This window comes from Gekko japonicus, unplaced genomic scaffold (genome assembly GCF_001447785.1).
Source record: "Gekko japonicus isolate JY-2015 unplaced genomic scaffold, Gekko_japonicus_V1.1 scaffold5611, whole genome shotgun sequence".
NCBI lineage: Eukaryota > Metazoa > Chordata > Lepidosauria > Squamata > Gekkonidae > Gekko > Gekko japonicus.
In genome coordinates, this window is record NW_015168833.1 from 1 (window position 1) to 18877 (window position 18877).

At 48.2% G+C, this 18877-nt stretch overlaps 1 protein-coding gene across 1 annotated transcript in view; it reads left to right on the forward strand.

Annotated features, from left to right (window-relative positions):
- Window positions 1-4538: 4538 nt before the first annotated feature.
- The window catches only part of LOC107114302 (actin-binding LIM protein 2-like), a gene marked incomplete at its 5' end in the record, with an annotated part of 32846 nt that continues 18507 nt past the window's right edge, over window positions 4539-18877 (forward strand). Inside the window, 2 exons of the mRNA XM_015415749.1 lie at window positions 4539-4611; window positions 9707-9845. Coding sequence (XP_015271235.1) covers window positions 4539-4611; window positions 9707-9845 — 212 coding nt within the window. The remainder of the gene's footprint in view (window positions 4612-9706; window positions 9846-18877) is intronic.

The window sequence follows — 18877 nt, forward strand, 5'->3', positions numbered from 1 at the left end:
TAAAGGTGTTTTTGTACAACATGAGGGGTCTGAACAACGTCATTAAATGTAAGAGAATTCAGAGTCAAATTTCAAAACTTAATCCTGACATTATTTTCCAACAAGAGACCCACATTAAAGATGACACAGCCCCTCTGTACAACAACAACAACAAAAATTCAACAGCAATTTTTGGCTAAAGGCTCTTCCAAATCAAGAGGCACTGCTATTCTAATCTCAAAAAATCTCAGATATGTACACCAGGCATCCTTGTCAGACCCTCAGGGGAGATTTGTCTTTATAAAAGGTACAGTAAATGAAATACCAATCACTCTGGCATCAATATATCCCCCTAATGTAGAACAAGTTTCCTTCATTGAGCAATCTTTACAAAAGCTTGATGAGTTTCATGAAGGGGAGATTATTATAGGGGGTGATCTAAATCTTATAGTAGATTACTCAAAAGATAAATCAGCCCTACACAATAGAGGCAAAAAAACAACAACCAAACTTGCTGATATTCTCTCTTCATTTAACCTAATAGATATTTGGAGGCAAAGGCACCCAATGGAAAGGGATTACACTTTTTATTCTACGCGTCACTGTACATACACATGCATAGACTATATTCTAATAACTCCTGAGTTGGCCAACCATGTTCAATCTTCGGACATTGGTACTCAGCTCTGGTCTGATCACTGCTGGGTGAACTGCAACATTGATATCAATAATGAAAGATGACCACCACCGTTGTGGACTTTAAATAGTTCTTTATTATTAAATGGAACAATAACACAAACAATGGAGCAAAATATTCGGAATTATTTCTTAGACAATCCTGTAGGATGTGTAAGTCCAGAACTCCGCTGGGATGCCTTAAAAGCAGCACTCAGGGGCTAGTTATTCTCAGTAGCATCCTTTATTTAAAAAAGCAGGAAAAAAAACAAGATTAGACATCCAGAAAAGTATTGCATCATTGGAACAACAACATAAACAGTCAGGTGCCCCCAAAATATACAAACAGCTGTTAACAGAAAGGGGAAAAATGGAACTAATGGAAATGACTCAAATTCAAAAAAAATATCCTGTACTCAAAACAGAGAGGGTGGGCTTTCACACCGAGATCCCTAAAATTCTTATCCAAGAGAGTAAAGCAGCAGCAACAAGCCCATATAATGACAGCTATGAAAGGTTCCCAGAATAAAATTTATTATGACTCTAAAAATATCTCACAAATCTTTTTAAATTTTTACAAAAAACTTTATAGCTCCAACAATACTGATCCATCTGACTTAGAAAGATTCTTCCAGACTCATCCCATACTCCACACCCTATCAGAAGAACATAAACAACTAATGGACAAACCAATTAACACACAGGAGATTCTAAATGCGATTAAAAAAATCAAAACAGCTAAAGCTCCCGGGCCCGATGGCTACACACCAGAATTCTATAAGCATTTTGCAATGCTGTTAGCCACACCCTTATCAGAAGCCTGCAATCATATACTTAGTTCATAAGAACATAAGAGACGCCAATGTTGGATCAGGCCAAAGGCCCATCCAGTCCAACACTCTGTATCACACAGTGGCCAGAAATACCAGGTGCCATCAGGAGGTCCACCAGTGGGGCCAGGACATTAGAAGCCCTCCCACTGTTGACCCCCCCCAAGCACCAAGAAGACAGAGCATCACTTGCCCCAGAGTCCCTATCTATACCTTGTGGCTAATTCAGGGAATCCTCCACCCTCGTGGAATAATGCCTCCATCATAGTAATACCAAAACAGGATAAGGATCCAATGCTTCCTGTGTTGTACAAACCAATATTGCTCCTAAACACTGACTTCAAAATATTTACTGCAATCCTTGCAAATAGGCTCAATACTTTTGTTACAGAATATATCAATCAGGATCAAATAGGCTTTATGCCACAACGAGACATCACGGAAAACATCCACAAAGCCCTCACAATCATAAATTATTGTAATACTCAAAAAATACCTGCTGCCTTTCTGTCATTAGACCTTGAAAAGGCTTTTGATTCGGTTGAAACTTTGTACCTTAAGACACTATTACAGAAAATGGGATTTGGGGAAAAATTTATGGCAGCAATCCAAGCGATCTATGCAAGTCCTAAAGCACATCTAAAAATTAACCATCACGTCTCAGACTCCTTTCAATTGAAGAGGGGCACTAGACAAGGTTGCCCCCCTCTCACCGCTTCTATTGGCTCTGCATTGAGCCTCTTGCAAGCATGATTAGGAACGACACCAATATTAGTGGAATCAAGATGCACGAAACAAACCTTAAGGTTTTACTTTTCGCCGATGATATGTTGGTATTTCTATCTCATCCTACCAGTTCATTGAGCCACATCCAAAGGCATTTATCTACCTTTAGCTCAATATCCGGGTTGAACACCTGCAGAGCAGAATATAGTTCTTTTTGTATTTAAGGATCCATCAGTGGCTATTAGCCACAAGGTATAGATAGGAACTCTCGGTCTGGGGCAAGTGATGCTCTGTATTCTTGGTGCTTGGGGGGGGGGGTAACAGTGGGAGGTCTTCTGGAGTTCTGGCCCCACTGCTGGACCTCCTGATGGCACCTGGTATTTTTGGCCACTGTGTGACAGAGTGTTGGACTGGATGGGCCATTGGCCTGACCCAACATTAGCTTCTCTTGTGTTCTTATGTTTTCCACCTGTAAAATGGGATTGATTATGTTCAAGGAGTTGTCTTTGTCTGCCTTCATTTCCCTGGTCCTCGGTGTTCCCCTGCTGTAAAATGGAATGCATAAAAGGTGTATGTACATGTGTTCTGTGCCTGCTATGCGTTTCTCATACTGATGGGATGTGTGGAGAGCCCTACTGTGAAAATTTGGGCTGCCCTTCAGAATTCTGCATTCACTGACTGTTCGGTGTCTATAGAGAGAGTGTGTTTGTTGTGGGGGGGGGGATGTAGCAAGTGCTTCGGGGGAAATACTGTACTGGCTGTCCTTCTCCTGGAGCCCCGTGTGGAGCTGACCGCCCAGGGCAGTGTGGTGTAGTGGTCAGAGTGTCAGAATACGATCCAGGAGACCGCTGTTCCCCACTCTGCCATGGGAGCTGGCTCCAGGACTGTGGGGCAGTCACGCACTCTCGGCCTAATCTACATCACGGGGTGGTTATGAGGAGGGTGTCATCTTTAAGATCAATGATAGAAGAGAGAAAGTAGACTCCACTTTTAAAGCTAAAGAATTTTTGAGACGTCAGCTGGGGACAGGGGAAGAGTCCAAAGAGGAAGAAACGAAGTCTAGTGACTCTGCTACCTCTGGAACAGAAGAGGACTCTGCGGCAGAAAAGGGTGCAGGACCTGCCAGAGTGGTATACGATTTTAGAGACAGAAAGCCGAAGTAAAGGCAGAAGGACTTGGAAAATGGCCTTTTGAAGCGAAGAATAAGATGATCAGAGATTTCTCTCATAACAACTAATAAAATAACATATAAATAGTGAATTGTTATAAGCAAGAACTCTACAAGTATATTGTGACATTAACACTTATGGTACTAACATTTTTACTAACAGTGAAAAGATCTCCTCCTCTTGGGGTTTTAGTTCAGTGTGGTTTGCTTTCCTTTAGCCTTAGTTGTAGTCCCTTTCCTAATATTTCTTTGTAGTTTTTGTAGTCTTTGCAAAATAAAAAATATCCCTCCGGGGATTTTTTTTAAAAAAAGAATATAAACTGGAGGAGAGGGCAATGACATAAGTGACATTGTGTCCCCACTGGGAGAAAAATGGGTCAGGAATGAAGTACAAAAATAACACATCACTATAATAGGTGAGACTGCCCAACAAACATGTATACAGCTGACATGGGGCAGAATTTGAGCCATGGCTTAAATTTATGATCTTGATGCTTGCGGAGTATTTGGGTGGGTTTGCGTATGGCTTAAACTGAAGGCTTTTTGGTCCTTGGATGGATTCCTTGGCCAAGGTGATAGAACTGTAGTGAATCAGAGCACCTGAAACCCCATCCACCTAGGAGGCAGGCCCCACTGAGTGGTCTCGTTGAGTCTTGGGGGTACCGGCCACATCTGTATACAATAACTGTACTTATTTAAGGAAGTGGCCTTCACCCCTGAGGAAGTGGGAAACACGACACAATTTTTCGTTTATGTTTCGTATTCGTAATCGGTTCTAAAATGTCACCCATCCTCAGCTAACTGGCTACTGTGAACAGTGATTGAACAGTAATAATTGAACAACTGCCTGAGGAAGGAGCAGCAACTAGGAGTCACCTGTTACAAGTCTTGGCACAAATATGTCCTGTGCACCAGGGCTCGTTTCTGGTGCAAAATTACATATGTCCTGCCTTTACTGTACTATGGTGGTCAGCAAAAATCTCCTTGTGAGGCTGGAGCTGATCACACAAGCTTCCTGCTGCTTTTTACAAAAGAGAGGCTGCTGTGGTGTGCACACCTGGCATATTCGTGCCATCCCTTTCTGCCAGAGGTGGCATTCGGCAGCCCCGTGTGTGTGTGTGTGTGTGTGTGTGTGATAAATATATTACGCTGGATTTTAGACGTTCTTTTTCTCTTGCAGCCCTGAGAAAATCAGATGGTGATAGTGGGAACTCTGATCAAGACAGCAGCAAGGTAACCTCTGAAGGCTTTCTGTAACTCCCAGATTATTCACTGTCAATGTATATGCTGAGTATATGTTACACTAGGAGGAAATCCCGTTGTAGGGAGAAGACAACAAACGCTAGAAAGACAGGGGGGGCCCATCCTGCGCCTTCTCTCCCTCCCCGCAGACCCCGGGATCGGTGGGCGGTGACTGGCTTCCTGGGCAGCCGCGGCCAGGGTACTCTGGGCCACCTCAATGGCCGTGCACCCCAGCAGCATGCCAGCCCCCTTCCATGTGCAGGCTGTCCACCAGTGTACCTTGGTGGGCTAGTACAGTTGCTGTGGCAGCAGGTCCGGGCTCATCCCGACAAACCCGTGGCCAGTGTTCCCTCTAAGATGTGGAGTCCTGTGAGCAAAAATTCTACTTTGTGAGCTACCGGCATTAAAGTTGTGAGCAGGTGAATTGGCTACTGAATAACGTAGTTTGCTCTGGAATCATCCTTCCTGAGCTAAGACAAAAATGTGTGAGCCGGAGGCTAAAAAACTGTGAGCTAGCTCACACTAACTCAGCTTAGAGGGAACACTGCCCGTGGCTGGTGAAGGGGCCGGGTCACTCGTCACATTGGATCGAAGTGAGGCCCTTCTGCCCGCTCCCCCCCCCAGACCCCGGAGCTGTGCTGCATGTGGTGGCCTCCGGACCGGCTTAACGGGTCTTCAACCAGGCGGAGCACCAGCCCCTGCCCGCTTGCAGCCTGGTCGCCGACGTGGCTCGGGCCTTGGCAGCCCACGACAGCTGCACCAGTGGCAGCAGGAGCAGGCTTGGGCCAACGACCTCACGGGCGGTGAAGGGGCCGGGGCACCCGTCGTGTCAGAGAAAAGTGAGGCCCATCCCACCCTCTCTCTGCCCTCCCATACCACTAGGACCTGCTGCGTCCAGTGGCCTCTGGGCCGCCTCGACGGCTTTTCGTCCCAGCAGTACGCCAGCCCCCATCCACTTGCAGGCTGGGGGCCGAGTCAGCCAAGGGTGATGACGACTGGCGCGGGGGTGGGAGGAAGGGGCTTGGCCAAGCGTCCAGCCGCTGGACCGCGCATTCCGTCCAGCGGCTCCATGCATACTGAGGGCAAGCTGGTGGCCGGGGCTTGTGTAGGTGGGACCCTGCAACGCAGCCACCCAATGCAGGCAGCGCCTTTGGAATGGCAGTTCAGGTGGCCAACTGATTTTGGTGTGAATGGAACTTTGCCACCCCAAATCGCTTTTATTAATAAGGAGAGATATGTCTACAGTATGCACAGAAAAAAATCATTAATTAATGTTGTAGGCTGTGGTACAGTATATTTTTCCAGCTATACATTTTGAGTGAGTTACGCATAGTGTTTTAAATAAACATTACTGTGGATCCAAAAGAGAAAAAGATATTTCATTGGAATTTTTTTTTCAGTTCACCCCACAATTTCCCATCAGAAAAACAGGGAGAAAAGCCCTCTGGAAGAATGGGAAAAACAGATGTTTTTTAAAAATGTCAGGGGGGGGGGGAACCTCGTGTCTCTAGAGACTTTTGGTCCCTCAAGGCCGGACTTGCCTACTCTGACTGGCAGAGGTTCTCCAGCGTCTCAGGTCAAGGCCCTCCGCCTCACCCATCCCTGGAGAGGCCAACGATGACTCCCAGGATTCCTTGCATGCCAAGCAGACGCCCTGCCACTGAGCCACGGCCCTGTCCACATAGGTGCCTGGGTGAATGGAGACCACTCCCCAGTTCAGCCCCAAACCATTCTAGGGCAGCCTAAGCATAAGGAAGGAGGCCGTCCCGTCCCCACCCCTCACTCCTGGAGCTGCCGGCTTAGGCTCTGCAAGAGGCGGCGATGCCTCAGAGCGACTCCCGTAACAGCCAAGCGCTCACCTGACCAGGAGACAAGGCTCCTACAGCACAGGTTTGGCAGAAGTACTGAGACACTGAATATCGCAAAATCAGAGAGAACTTTATTGATGGGAATAATTAAGCAGTCAGGGTAATATTACACCTACAACTAGAGCAACAAATAATAGAAGACCCATGTTACGAGGCAAATGTTCCAAATACCAATACATGGAACGTTCACTGTATATCACTCAGAAGGGGGGGAAACCATGGACCCAAGGAGTTTATATGAGTTTCTAGATCATAGAATGTTAGAGTTGGAAGGGGCCTTGCAGGTCATCTAGTCCAACCCCCTGCACTCTGCAGGAGCAGAGCCGAAAGAGAGCCCTACGTACCTACAACATACCCGAAAGGAATTCATAAATGAATGCTGTTAATTACTGTCTGTTGAGGGATCCAAAACAGAGCGCCTTCCCCCTCATCTTTGCATCTGGAGGTTTTTGAAAGGGGCCTCTTCCAATTTCGTCCACAGCAGGGCTAAAGCCATTGGTGGGACATTGGGGGCAGTGCCCCCTATCACATCTCCTAACACACACCCCCGCCGCTGCCTCCCCCCCCCCCCCCCGCAAGCACACGTGTTAAGCCATACCGCCTTGGGCCGCCACCACGCCAGCCCTTCTGTCCCTCCTTCCGTGCGGGGGGGGGGGACCTGGGTGCATGGCGCGGTTCCCCCTTGAGAAGTACCTGTCCACGCGGGGCCAGCCTGAAGTGGCTCCTGTTCCAGGAATCCCTCTGGGGCAGCATGGATCAGGGGAGCAGGGGAGGGAGAACAGCCACTACCCGCCCGCCGCGCCTGCATTGCTAGTGGCTGTTCCACGGCTCACCTGATCACGCCAGCAGTGCACTGGGTAAGCAGCCACTACTCTCCCTCCCCCCTCCCTCTCCCTCCCCTGCTTCGTTAATTCAATAAAATTTTAATTTAATTAGCCCCACCCCCAAAATTCCTGGCCACGGGGCTGATCCACAGTACATAGATTTCCCAAGGGGAGCCTGAACTCGGTTCTTAAATGCTCCGCACCCAAGGCTATGGTCCTGTTAAAGGGAATTGTACCTAAAACCGTCTTCCTTGCAGTCGTTGTTTGGCTAGGGGATTCTCTGTGTCAGAGGCTCTCATATGCCACCTGGGCCCCCAAGGCTGCTCACAGCCATTTAAAATATCCCCAAAGAACAAGGGGACAGGGTGAGCACTGACCGTGACGGAGGGGCAGGGGGCCCCCTCGTCCGCCAGTTAGCCCAACGGTCTTCCGGAACAAGAAAGTGAGAGATTCTCTCCAGGAGGCTAGAGGAGAGGGCACCAGCAGCCTCGCTTCTTCAGGGAGGGAGCCCTGCCGTCCGAGGGCAGCATCGGAGAAAGGCCGTGGCCCCTGAGGTGGCATCGCTCCGGCTTCCGACAGGGGGTGGTGACCCCACAGGAGGAGGTGCTCCTTTAGGCACTGTGGCCCCAAACCACTTAGGGCACTCAAGGCCCAGCTCTTTGAAGGCCCACTGCGATTGTGGTACTTGCCAAGTGCCCATGCCGATATCCTACACGTCTCCTCCAGGGGACACTTCGCCGAGAACAGCAGAATGAAACGTGATAGGCTGAGCTGACAACTCGTTCAACACAATGTAGGCCAACCCAATACATGCTTCTGTACCATTTAGACAGGGTAGCTTTTGAGACCTTCTTATCCATTGGTCAGTTGCACGTGAATTACCAGCAGGCTCCAGTAAGAACGGTAGCTGCTGTATTGTGAATTGGCTGATGCTTCCAGGCCCCATGTAAATTTTGTTGCAGTAGTCTCATCTGAAAGTTAGTAGGAGATGCATGACTTTGAATAGATGAGTAGATGAGGCATTTGCAGGAAGAGCAGGAACTGAAAAACCAGCACAAGTTGGAAGAAGGCAACCCTGCCTGCTTCTTCTGCCTCCTGATTCTCTGGGCGTCCAGGTGTACCCCAGACTGCATACCCGTTTCTGTTCATGCCCAGCCCAGAACAGGCATTACACCTATTTCTGCATCAGCTTTATTTCCAACCCCCATATGGTTAAATTTCAGTTTATTCACCCACACCACATCCAGTCCTTAACTGCCCCCAGACTTTGGTTCAGTACTTTTACTGCTCCCTAGATGTGGTAGGTAAGGAGAGAGCGGGAGCTGTCTGTCATCTGTATTTTGGCAACGCTGTGTTCCCCTAGGGGCTTTATGTAGACATGGGGGCTGTGATGGTACCTTGTGGAACTCTACTCCCAGTTGCCAAAGGGCCAAGCAAATGTCCATCAATACATTCTGAGCCTTGCCCTGCAAGAAAGATTAAAATCAGCATACCATGTTTCATTCTGCTACGTTCTTGGCTAAGTCTGCCCTGAAGGAGATTTGTAAGATGGTCATGTAGGTGTTCACAGGCATTATCTGACAGCAGGCCTTCCCCTCAGTCTGCCTGCTGCCTCTTCCCTTTTTCTGTACCATCACCTGAAGAGGCAGATTGAGAGGCCTTATTTACACAAGCCTGTCATTCCAAAGGGGAAGGACTGCTGTCAGATAATGCCTGTGAACACCTACATGACTATCTTACAAATCTCCTTCAGGGGAGACTTAGCCAAGAACGTAGCAGAATGAAACATGGTATGCTGTGGTGAGGACTTTTGTTTGTCAACTTGTAGGCTGACCCAATACAGTCCTGTGCCGTTCTGAGACCTTCCTGCCCACTGGCCTCCTGAGAGAGAAATCAACTGAAGTCTCAGGGATCTTATAGACTGCCTGTGGGACAAATTAGGAATTTATAGTAAGGAAGCTCCACTCTGGAGATACGAAATCCTCCTAATGAGCCTGACAAAGATGGGGAATTTTTGTTAGGCTCATTAGGAGGATTCTCATAATGGCTCGTTTGAGTCTTTAAGAAAGCCTTTTCAGGCGCTTCCTATCCTTGCTTTCCTACTTTTATACTCCATGTCAACCTTGAGTGCTTGTTAACACACCCTGTCTTGTTACTCCCACATCACAAGTCTCCAGACCAGGAGACCAGGAGTTACAGAATTTTTTTCCTGTTACTGTGCTGGATATCACCCCCCTCATTCCAGTCTGAGATACTGCCCTTCTGCTTCAAACAGGTTCAGATAAATCAGTGTTGAAATTCCCTTTTTTTATGATGAGTCACATGCAGAATTCCTACCTGTGTGAATTTGCAGGAAAACATCCAGTGTTTAATACTCAGATTTCTTCTTCTTAGATAAAGTCCAGTTGGCTGAAAGGAGATATCAGTGCCAGAACCAACTCGCCTGGTCTGGATACTCAGTCACTCCCACAAAGCCCAGGAACTGACCGAGAGCTTCAGCAATTGCCCCATAATGGCAACAGCACCTACCCACGTAAGCACTGACTCAATTGTCCCAGGTGTGGTAGTAGAACAGGATAGGGCACTGCTTCCAAATTACATCCATGTCTCTGACTGGAGGGTTTTTTAGAGGGTTTTGAGAATATCCTTGCCCCAATGAAAAAATAATCACCAGAGGTAAACTTCATGTGTGGTGAGAAAGTTTTCCCATTTTGTTTTGTTTTCCCAAGCTGATACGCATATGTTGGCATTGGAATAGCCCCTGGATCTTGAATTTCTTTAAAATTTTATTTTATTAAAAGTATCATCAACACAAAGGACAGCTACAGAATATACATTTTCTTGTTACTGAAGATTGCAAAGAAGAATTCCATTAAGACAATATAGACCTCTGGCACATTTTGACCAAACCTTTTGGTCCAGAAATTCAAAACCAAATTCCACATGTATATAGAAATACTGCTAGTTACTCTCCACACTTTCTCAAACAAAGGGGTCGATTTTCTCCGGCAGTTGTCCCCCCCCCCTTTTTTTGGGACTAAAATACGGTGAGTTCTTTTTATTTAAGTATACTTAGCTTGTGCTGTTGCTTCAAAGTTGTAGGGTTATATTCCTTCCGACTCTGTGGAATCCTTGGGCTCCTCTTTTGCTCTCCGTGACTTGCAAGTCTCGCCAGGGCTCCTGTTGACTTCCTTCCTTCAGGACGCCGAATTAAACCCCAAGAGTCACCACTCTTTTGGGTTTATGATTAGTAAAGTCCCCTGCCAAACCCCTCTCTACGGGAGGGAGTTTGAGGCATTGTAAGTAGCCTAAAGAAATTTAATGGATCAGAAGGAGAGGGAGCGAACTCAACACACACCCTCTGTCGTTGAGCCCAGATCCGGAAGTTCAACACTCCTCAATTTCAGGTGCATGTTGAAGATCTCTGAGACTTAAAGTGCCACCTTGTTGTTGCTACAATGTACAGGGAGTTCCAGGCTCTGCAATGCAAAAAGGATTAAATGTGGACAGGGGTGGGTGGGTTTCCAGTTGGTGTTCCATGCGGGATTTTGTTTATCGCAAGAAAAGGACATTGTCTTTGGCACTTTCTGTCTTGATAGAACCACTAATGATTAGGGATGAGCATAAACCGAACCACAAAGCAAAATTCATCACAAATTTTGCCCTGTTCGTGGTTCACAAACCGAAGTTCATGATGGGTCTACCCAGGGGTCATTTCGTAGAAAAAGAGGTGCAGGAGCTCATTAGTATAACTCATTAGCATAACTTATTTGCATATGCCACACCCCCTGATGTCACTGGAAGTGTGTCAGAAGGCAACACCCACTGCTCAGGCTCCACTGGACTGTTTTGGATTGCTAGGTATTGGAGGGGGGGGGAGCAACTTGCAGATCTGTCTTTGCAGAGGAGGGAGAGCTTGTGCCTGCATAAAACTTGGTCTTAAAGGTGCCACTGGACTGTTTTGGACCGGGGGGCCGGGGGGACCTCTGCAACTTACCTGGCTGCTTCTTGCTCTGACTGAGGGCTGCTGGGAGCAGGGGGTGGGGCTTGTTGCATGTGCCCGCCCCCTGGGCTCTTTACTGATGAAGCTCCGCTCCTGTGCGCTCCTGCAGGAAATGACCTCTGGGTCTACCGCCACAAACTTCCATGAACTTTTAAAGCAGTTCATAGCAATTTGTGGTAGTTTGTGGATGGAGCAGAAATCAGGGGGTTAAAGGGACTCTGAGTCTCTTTAACCCCCTATTTTCTGTTCCCTGCGAAAGCTGCAAAAACAGCTGAGTGGCAGGGAGCAGGCTGCTCCCCGTCTCATAGCTGTTTTTCAGGCTTTCTGCAAACTCTATTCAACAGGGTTACGGGGCCTTTTCGGTATTGAAAATTGTAGCAATAGTAATTGTAAATACGTTGCTGCCGAACAGGGAAGGCCTGCTATACAGATTATGAAACTTTTATTACACCAAAAATAATGCTCAGGGTTTGACATTCCATTGGGTAGCAGATTCCCTTCAGTAGTGTTCAGGAAGCAAAAGCCAATGGTTCCTCTGTTTGGGAAAAGCCCACTCCATATGGCAAAGCATCACAGGCCAGTGGCAAAGAAAAAGAGCCCTCAGAATGCATGAGCCAGTGGAGCTGAAGTCAAATAGTCCTTAAATGTTTGTCCCTTTGCAGTTCATGTAAGGGTCCCAGTGCAGTAGCCAGATTTTTAGGAATTCCGGGGACTGGAAATGTTTTCTGGCATAGGTGTTAGATGATTTCCTTAGACCAGTAGCATGAATGACACATCTGACTGAGCTAAGGGTTTGAAGTGTTCATACTTGTCTTAGAGTACCTTCAGTCCACCTTCTCATTGCTGATCTGAGACATCGCCAGATCCCCATGATGGTTGTCTTGCAGCCCGATTAGATGTTACGGCCTCCACAGATCTAACCCAAGGATGCAGGCACCGTTTTAAAGCTGAAGTGGGCCATTTAGAAATGCGGTGCAGGCTTGGTCCTGACCTGGCCTAGAGCACAGGGGTCCCAGGCAGCCTTCTACTCCCCGTCCTGCGCCTTTTTGAGTTCTGTAGCAGCCGGGGCATTGTCCACTCCCCGCGAGGGAAATGGGTTTACATTCCAGTCTGCACAAAGGAGCCCAAACAACCTCTGAGAAGGAAAAAAAATAAAAAGCCCTTCTTTGTGGGCTACCAGGATGTCAAGAAGAGAACTTGTCCTAAAAAATAGAATAAGCTCCCGTTGCATAAATGTCTGAGGTGGAGCTCTCAGCCACCCACACTCTCACCTGAGCCCGGGGCATCCTGCTGGTGGTGTGCTGTGATTGCCTGCAAAGTTAGCTGGGATCACGGCTCTGTGGATGTAGTAGGAAGAAGGGAGTAGTCATGGTGTCTCTTCGGGGACCTCAGTGAGAAGGGGATTAATTCGTTTGGAGCGCTGTGACTTTCCACTGCTGGAAGAGGCGGGACTTTGCCCTAGGACTAAGCTGGCCACTCTTCCGTTCCTTCTGTTTCCGGCCCATTACTCCAGACTAGCCACTGAGTAGCCTGTTAAACTTTTACAGACCTAGCCTCTATAAATTGCCAGACATTATGGCCATGCAGAAGTTCCCATTGGCCCCACGTGGCTAGACTAATTTTAGGAGACGGTTGTGTCCATTCTAGCCCATACGTTACTACAGAGCTCTCTAACCATCCCAGCCCCGTTTAGTATTGAGTCTACAGCAGGGGTGGCCAAACTGCGGCTCTTTCACACAGTGCGGCTGGGGAAGCGAAGGGGAGGCCGGCCTCCCTGATTGGTTTTCCCTTCCCCAGCCAGTGTTCCCCTCCCTGGGTAGGTGGGAGATGGGGGGGGGGGAGCAGAGAAAGAAAGCAACTTTAAATGCATTCTCTCTCTCTCTCTCTTAGACAAATAAATAGCACTAGCAAACGAATAAACATCATTGGACAAACAAATATCTGTTTTTACCCCTTTTGTTTTTGTTTTTGGCAGTCTCATTTAATGTTAATAAACGGCAGATCTGCCTATTTTTCAATAAAACCCTGTGCATAATATTTGTTCATGTCTTGTGGCTCTCAAACATCTGATGCTTATTCTGTGTGGCTCTTACATTAAGTAAGTCTGGTCACACCTGGTCTACAGCAACTAGAGGGAGGAAATTGTAGTCCAGTAAAAAAATCATTTTGAGCAAATTGGTTGAATGCGTTAAGCTTCATTAGCCTGCTAAGCTCTTTTCTCCGATGGCCTTGCAAGGAAGGGATGCTTTGTGTGCCTGTTGCCTCACTAATGCCAGGCAGTCTGGGCACACGATGTTCCTGGGCTCACGGCTGCCTCTGGCTATGACAAGAAGGATACGTATACTGGCATGTCTTGGCGGAGTCTCAGCTTGGTTCTAGTTCAAGGCAGATTTTTTTAAAGGAAGGGATGGTTACACTTTGGGGTATAAGTCCAATCTCTTCTCTTCTCTTCTTTGGCAAGACACAGTTGGGACCTTGGGGCTTCTGTTCATCTGCTCCTTTCCACCCTGAGTCCTGACTCACTATCAAGAAGGGGGACACTTTTGGGCTGTATCAACAGAACATACAGAAATATACTCTGCTCTGGTCAGACCTCACCTAGAATATTGTGTTCAGTTTTGGGCACCACAGTTTAAGAAGGATATAGACAAGCTGGAACGTGTCCGGAGGAGGGAACATTGGAAGATCTCTTCAACTTTGGAAAATTTAAAGATATCTTTGCAGAATCTACAATCTAGTGCTGGATCTTCGACAAGCCCTGAGGGCAGATGTTCTACAACTATCCTTGAAAACGCAATACAACAGACTTGATTTGAACACCACCTCTCTTCAGCCAAGTGTGTTGCCCCAAAAGGTAATTGCCCTCTGCCCAAGAGAAGACTACAGCTCACAAGGCCCCTGTGCACACCTCAGGACTCTCTCTGACAGCTGTGGAGCCTCCGTTATTTACTAACGTGGAAGGTGACATGGCTGAACCCTCTGTTCCCGATCCTGTCCATCCTTGTTTACAGACGATTTGAGGGCTTATCCAGACCTCTCCATCTAAGGTCATATTTTTGTCAGGGTATAGTAGTTATCTCCTCCACCACAGAAAGCAAAGTACTTGTAGATCCCTCAGTAGACAATAAATTAACCCCTAAACCCAGTCAACCTGTTGAGACAAGAATCTTTGCTGAACATTCTGATTAATCCCTTTTGGGCCTCCTTTTGCCAGAAGCTATATTATCCATTGTTCCTGTGTCTAAATGAGTAACTGATAGAAGTGGGGGGGGGGAGGTTTAGGTTGAAAGAGGTAAGACCTGAATCCAGTGCTCCTCAGTGCTCTCCACTGTTGGGTTGTGGCTCAGTCTCTCTAAGTTAGTCCAGCTGAGGGAGGGGCCTGTCCCCTGGGAGCTCCCCAGTCTTACCCTGTTGGAGAAGTAGGAAGGTCTCATCGGGGCTCCAGGGAGCACCGTGACCCAGCTTGTAGAAGGGGGGGGCATCCAGAATCTTCCAGCCTCCTCCCCTGCTCTTTCACTGTGGTCGGCAGCAGACGCTTCAGGGCCGTGGCGGTGGCGAAAACACATGGAGCAGTGGTGCTGGGAGGCCCCCAGCAGCTGCGGCAGAGCTCTCCTGGGCGACAGAAAATGGCAGACGCTGCGGGGCCGGTGGCACTAGAGGGCCCCCGGCAGCCGCGTAGGAACCCAAGCTCCACGGGCCCAGGGCATAAGCCACGGTTGGCAGCAGAGTACATCGGGACCTGCGCAGCAAGGCCCCAGCCCCCCCCCCCTGTTTGGGCATTACTTCTGGGCAGTGGCAGACTGCGTGGCAGAGCCAGCGGTGCGGGGAGAATCCCTGCCACCGTGGCTGGACTGCAGACTCCCACCAAGCCCTTCTAGCCACTCTGGGGGAGCGGTTGAGGCTGCAGCAGATGCAGGGGGAGGCGCTGAAGACCTGGCAGCCTCCCTGGAAGCCATCCGTGGAGGAAGAAAGGAGACGCCGCCTGAATTGGGGTAGGGAAACCCCCCTGGCTATGGGGGGCAGGGGGCCTAGGGCCTTCAGAGGAGCCCCCCCCCAGGATAGCAGAGAGGATCAGGTGGGGGGGAGTAACAAACCCTGCTCTACCCAGTGTGTCTTCCTGCTAACTGGGCTTGTTCCTCTGCTTATGCTGGCCTCATTATTCTGGAGACAGATGGAGTTGTCAGGGTTGTCCTGGCAAGGATCAGCGGGCAGCTGCTAGTGGGATGGGAGGAACAGGGGAAAGATGGCAACCATGTAGTCTCTCCCGCTCATTGCCTTTCACGTCCCTCCCTCTTCCCCCCTCTTATCCCCTCTCAGTTTTCAGCGACAGAGTAGAGACCAAGAGAGACTCCAGGAACGGCAGACAAAGCAGGCGTGGCCAGTTCCCATGCCTTGCTCAGCACAGACAGCGAGGCTGATCCCACTAGGGCACCTGCATCCCTCTCTACACAATATTCCCTGATGGAAGATTTGTTATTGACCTATCTGGAGAGGATGTCAAGGCAAATCTCCCCTCCTGGCTTAAAACTGAAATGAGAAGAGAATTTAAAGAGATGGCATGGGAGTCCAAGCAGGGATCTAGCACGATACCACTGTCCTCAGTACGGGGGAGGCAGCACAAAAGGACAAGAGGAGCAGAGAGGGATTCAGGCCCCAGCACATCTCTCTCCCCTTCAAGACCAAAAAAGGGCAGAGGGGGGGGGGTTTGTCCCAGAGGGATCACAGCCCACTTCTCAGTGTTCGGGAAGGGGACTCAGACTCTGAAACCCCATCTTCTGAGACAGAGAAGAAGGTGGAGCTCTCAGAGGAGGAGGAGGAGGAGGAGGTAGTGCCAACCGCACAGACCAGGCTGTTCCCTCCAGAATTGTTTGCCAGGTTGTTCCCGAAGGTGCTGAGGGCTCCGGAAATCAAAAGGAGGTGGAAGACTCTGGCTCAGGTTTCACAGGGCGATCAGACAAGACTGTGCCCAGACCGGAAGTGAGGCAGTCGGGGTTACCAATCCCAGCAGCCTTTTATAGCCTAATGGAAGCCGAATGGGAACACCCAACTAAGCCAAAAGCTAACCATCAGGTGTTTTCCAAGTTTTATACCTTGGTCCCAAAAGCCACAGAGAAGATTGAAGTGCCAGTGGTGGATGACCCAGTTACCAGCCCAGTTTCCACACTGGTACTCCCTACGGAAGTGGAGGGCCTGCCCGAGGGCCACTGTGACCAATGAATTGAGCAGGCCCTTCACAGGGCCTTGGAGGCATCAGCCTGCTCCCTAAGAGCATCCACTGCAAGTTCAATCTTCACCAAAGCAGCCTGCGTCTGGGCCTCGGGCCTGACCTTGGCTACCAGCAGTGTGCCAAAGGAGTTCAAGGACGCTCAAGAAAATAGAGCTCATGACAAAATAGAGCTCATGATGCCTTTCTGGATGGCCTACCACAATCGCCTACGGCAATGGCATGCAGTATGGCAGCCAGGAGGAATACATGGCTTAGAAGCTGGGACGTGGACCCATCTGCTCAAGCTAAGGTGGCAGGAGTTCCCTTGAAGGGAAGCAGCCTTTTTGGCGAGAGACCGGACAGATATCTGATAGTGGACAAAGAAACAGGGAAACAGTTCTCCCATCAGAGAAGAGGATAATAAGTCCAGAAAACTCTTCCAGTCCTTTCGAGGGTACAAGAGAACACCACGTCACAATTCTAGCAAATCCTTCAAAGGAAGATGGCAATCTCGACCATGAGACAACAGGTCCTCTTTCCACAACAAGGCCCACCAGAACTCCAAAACATCCAAGAAGGTAACGTCAGCATGACTATCCCGATGCAGGGGAACCCTCGAGTATAGGAGAACAGCTGCAGCAGTTCACACCACATTGGCAAAAGACGGTGAACGACAAATGGGTGCTGGACATGGTAACCATTGCACAACACAAGCCTTTATTGGCAAAACAACAGCGGCCTCGGTTCAGGGATACAGGAAAGGAAAAGAAAAACCAAACAGTTAATTAGCTACTCATTCTGACAGAAAAGACTTCTCCTCCTATAAGCACAGTAAAGGAAGTTTGCCACCGCTTTGATGAAATCAACCCTATTCGAGGCTAGACGGTTCATAATCTTACTTTCCTCAGATTTGCCCTCCAGGGATCGCAGTATAAGATCGAGGTGATAGGCACGTAAATCCTGGTAAAGTCTACAAGACAGAAGTACATGGTCTGTTCCTTCAATCTCCTCTGGCCCACATGGACATAGCCTATCCGAGAAAGGTGGTGTGTTTTTTTAAATCTCCCATATAGCACAGCTGAGGGGAACACGTTAAAACGGGCCAGTGTGAACACCCTTCTAATGTGGGGATCAATCAAACAAGAGAAATACTCTGCAAGCAACACATTAATAGAGATCCCCCAATAAGTGGGGGAACAGTGCCCATTGGCAAGACTACTAAGTTCTTGCATTTTTGTATTGATCAATCTCCGTTTAATCATGCCAAAAGCCTGCTTCTCCAAAAGAAGGGTCAAATCATCCCGTTGAACCCCATCAGAGTAATTTTTCCTTCAACACATGTCATCCAATCTGATAGGGAGGATTCATGCAGTATATAAGCGATGAGGCTATTAGACCGTTCTCCTTTCACTTTCAAAGGTTGGGATGAAAAAGATGCTAACGTGTTTTTCAGTCTACTGTGATAAGAACATGCTGTCCCTTAATTTTGATAAGTCCAAAATTATTGTGTTTGGTCGGAGCTGGAAACCCTCTAGATGGACTGTTGGAGGAAACCCTATCAAACAGGTTCAAATACCTTGGTATACATTTTCACTACAGTGCTAATTGGGCCACCCACATTAAGGAGGTGGTAAAATCAGTGATTAGTAGTGGACTTGCAATCTCCTGCTTTTATTATACGAAAAGAAATCAATTTATACCTGCTGTTCTCAAGGTATTTAACCACAAAACATGTCCTAAACTCCTCTACGGTGCCCCAATCTGGATATCTGCCTTTAACAATACAGTTGAAAGAGTCCAATCCAAATGTCTTAGGAAAATTCTAGGGCTTCCAACTTGGGTACCTTACACGGCAATAAGCCTTGAGACAAACCAGAGACATTTAGTCACCAAAGCGTGGCTCTCAACGTTTAAAATGTTGGTAACTAATGGTTATTCATTGGAGGTCGACAACATCTTGCCCGACTGCATCGTAGCCTTGAGACAAACCAGAGACATTTAGTTACCAAAGTGTGGCTCTCAATGTTTAAATTGTTGGTAACCAATGGTTATTCATTGGAGGTTGACAACATCTTGCCCGACTGCATCATACAGATTCTAAGGAACCGGTCAGCAAAAAAAACACAGGCTCTTGGAGGGAGCCAGACGGCACTTGCTGGATATTGGAGCCATAGAGCGGGTGCCAGATCCCCAAATGACTCGGGGGGGGGTCTCCATGGTGCCAAAGAAGAATGGGGATGTCAGGGTAGTACTGGACCCGAAGTGGCTCAACAAACACATAAGGACCAGGACGTTCAGGATGGAGACTCTGAAATCCATCTCCCTAGCCATTCAGGAAGGGGATTTCCTGACATCC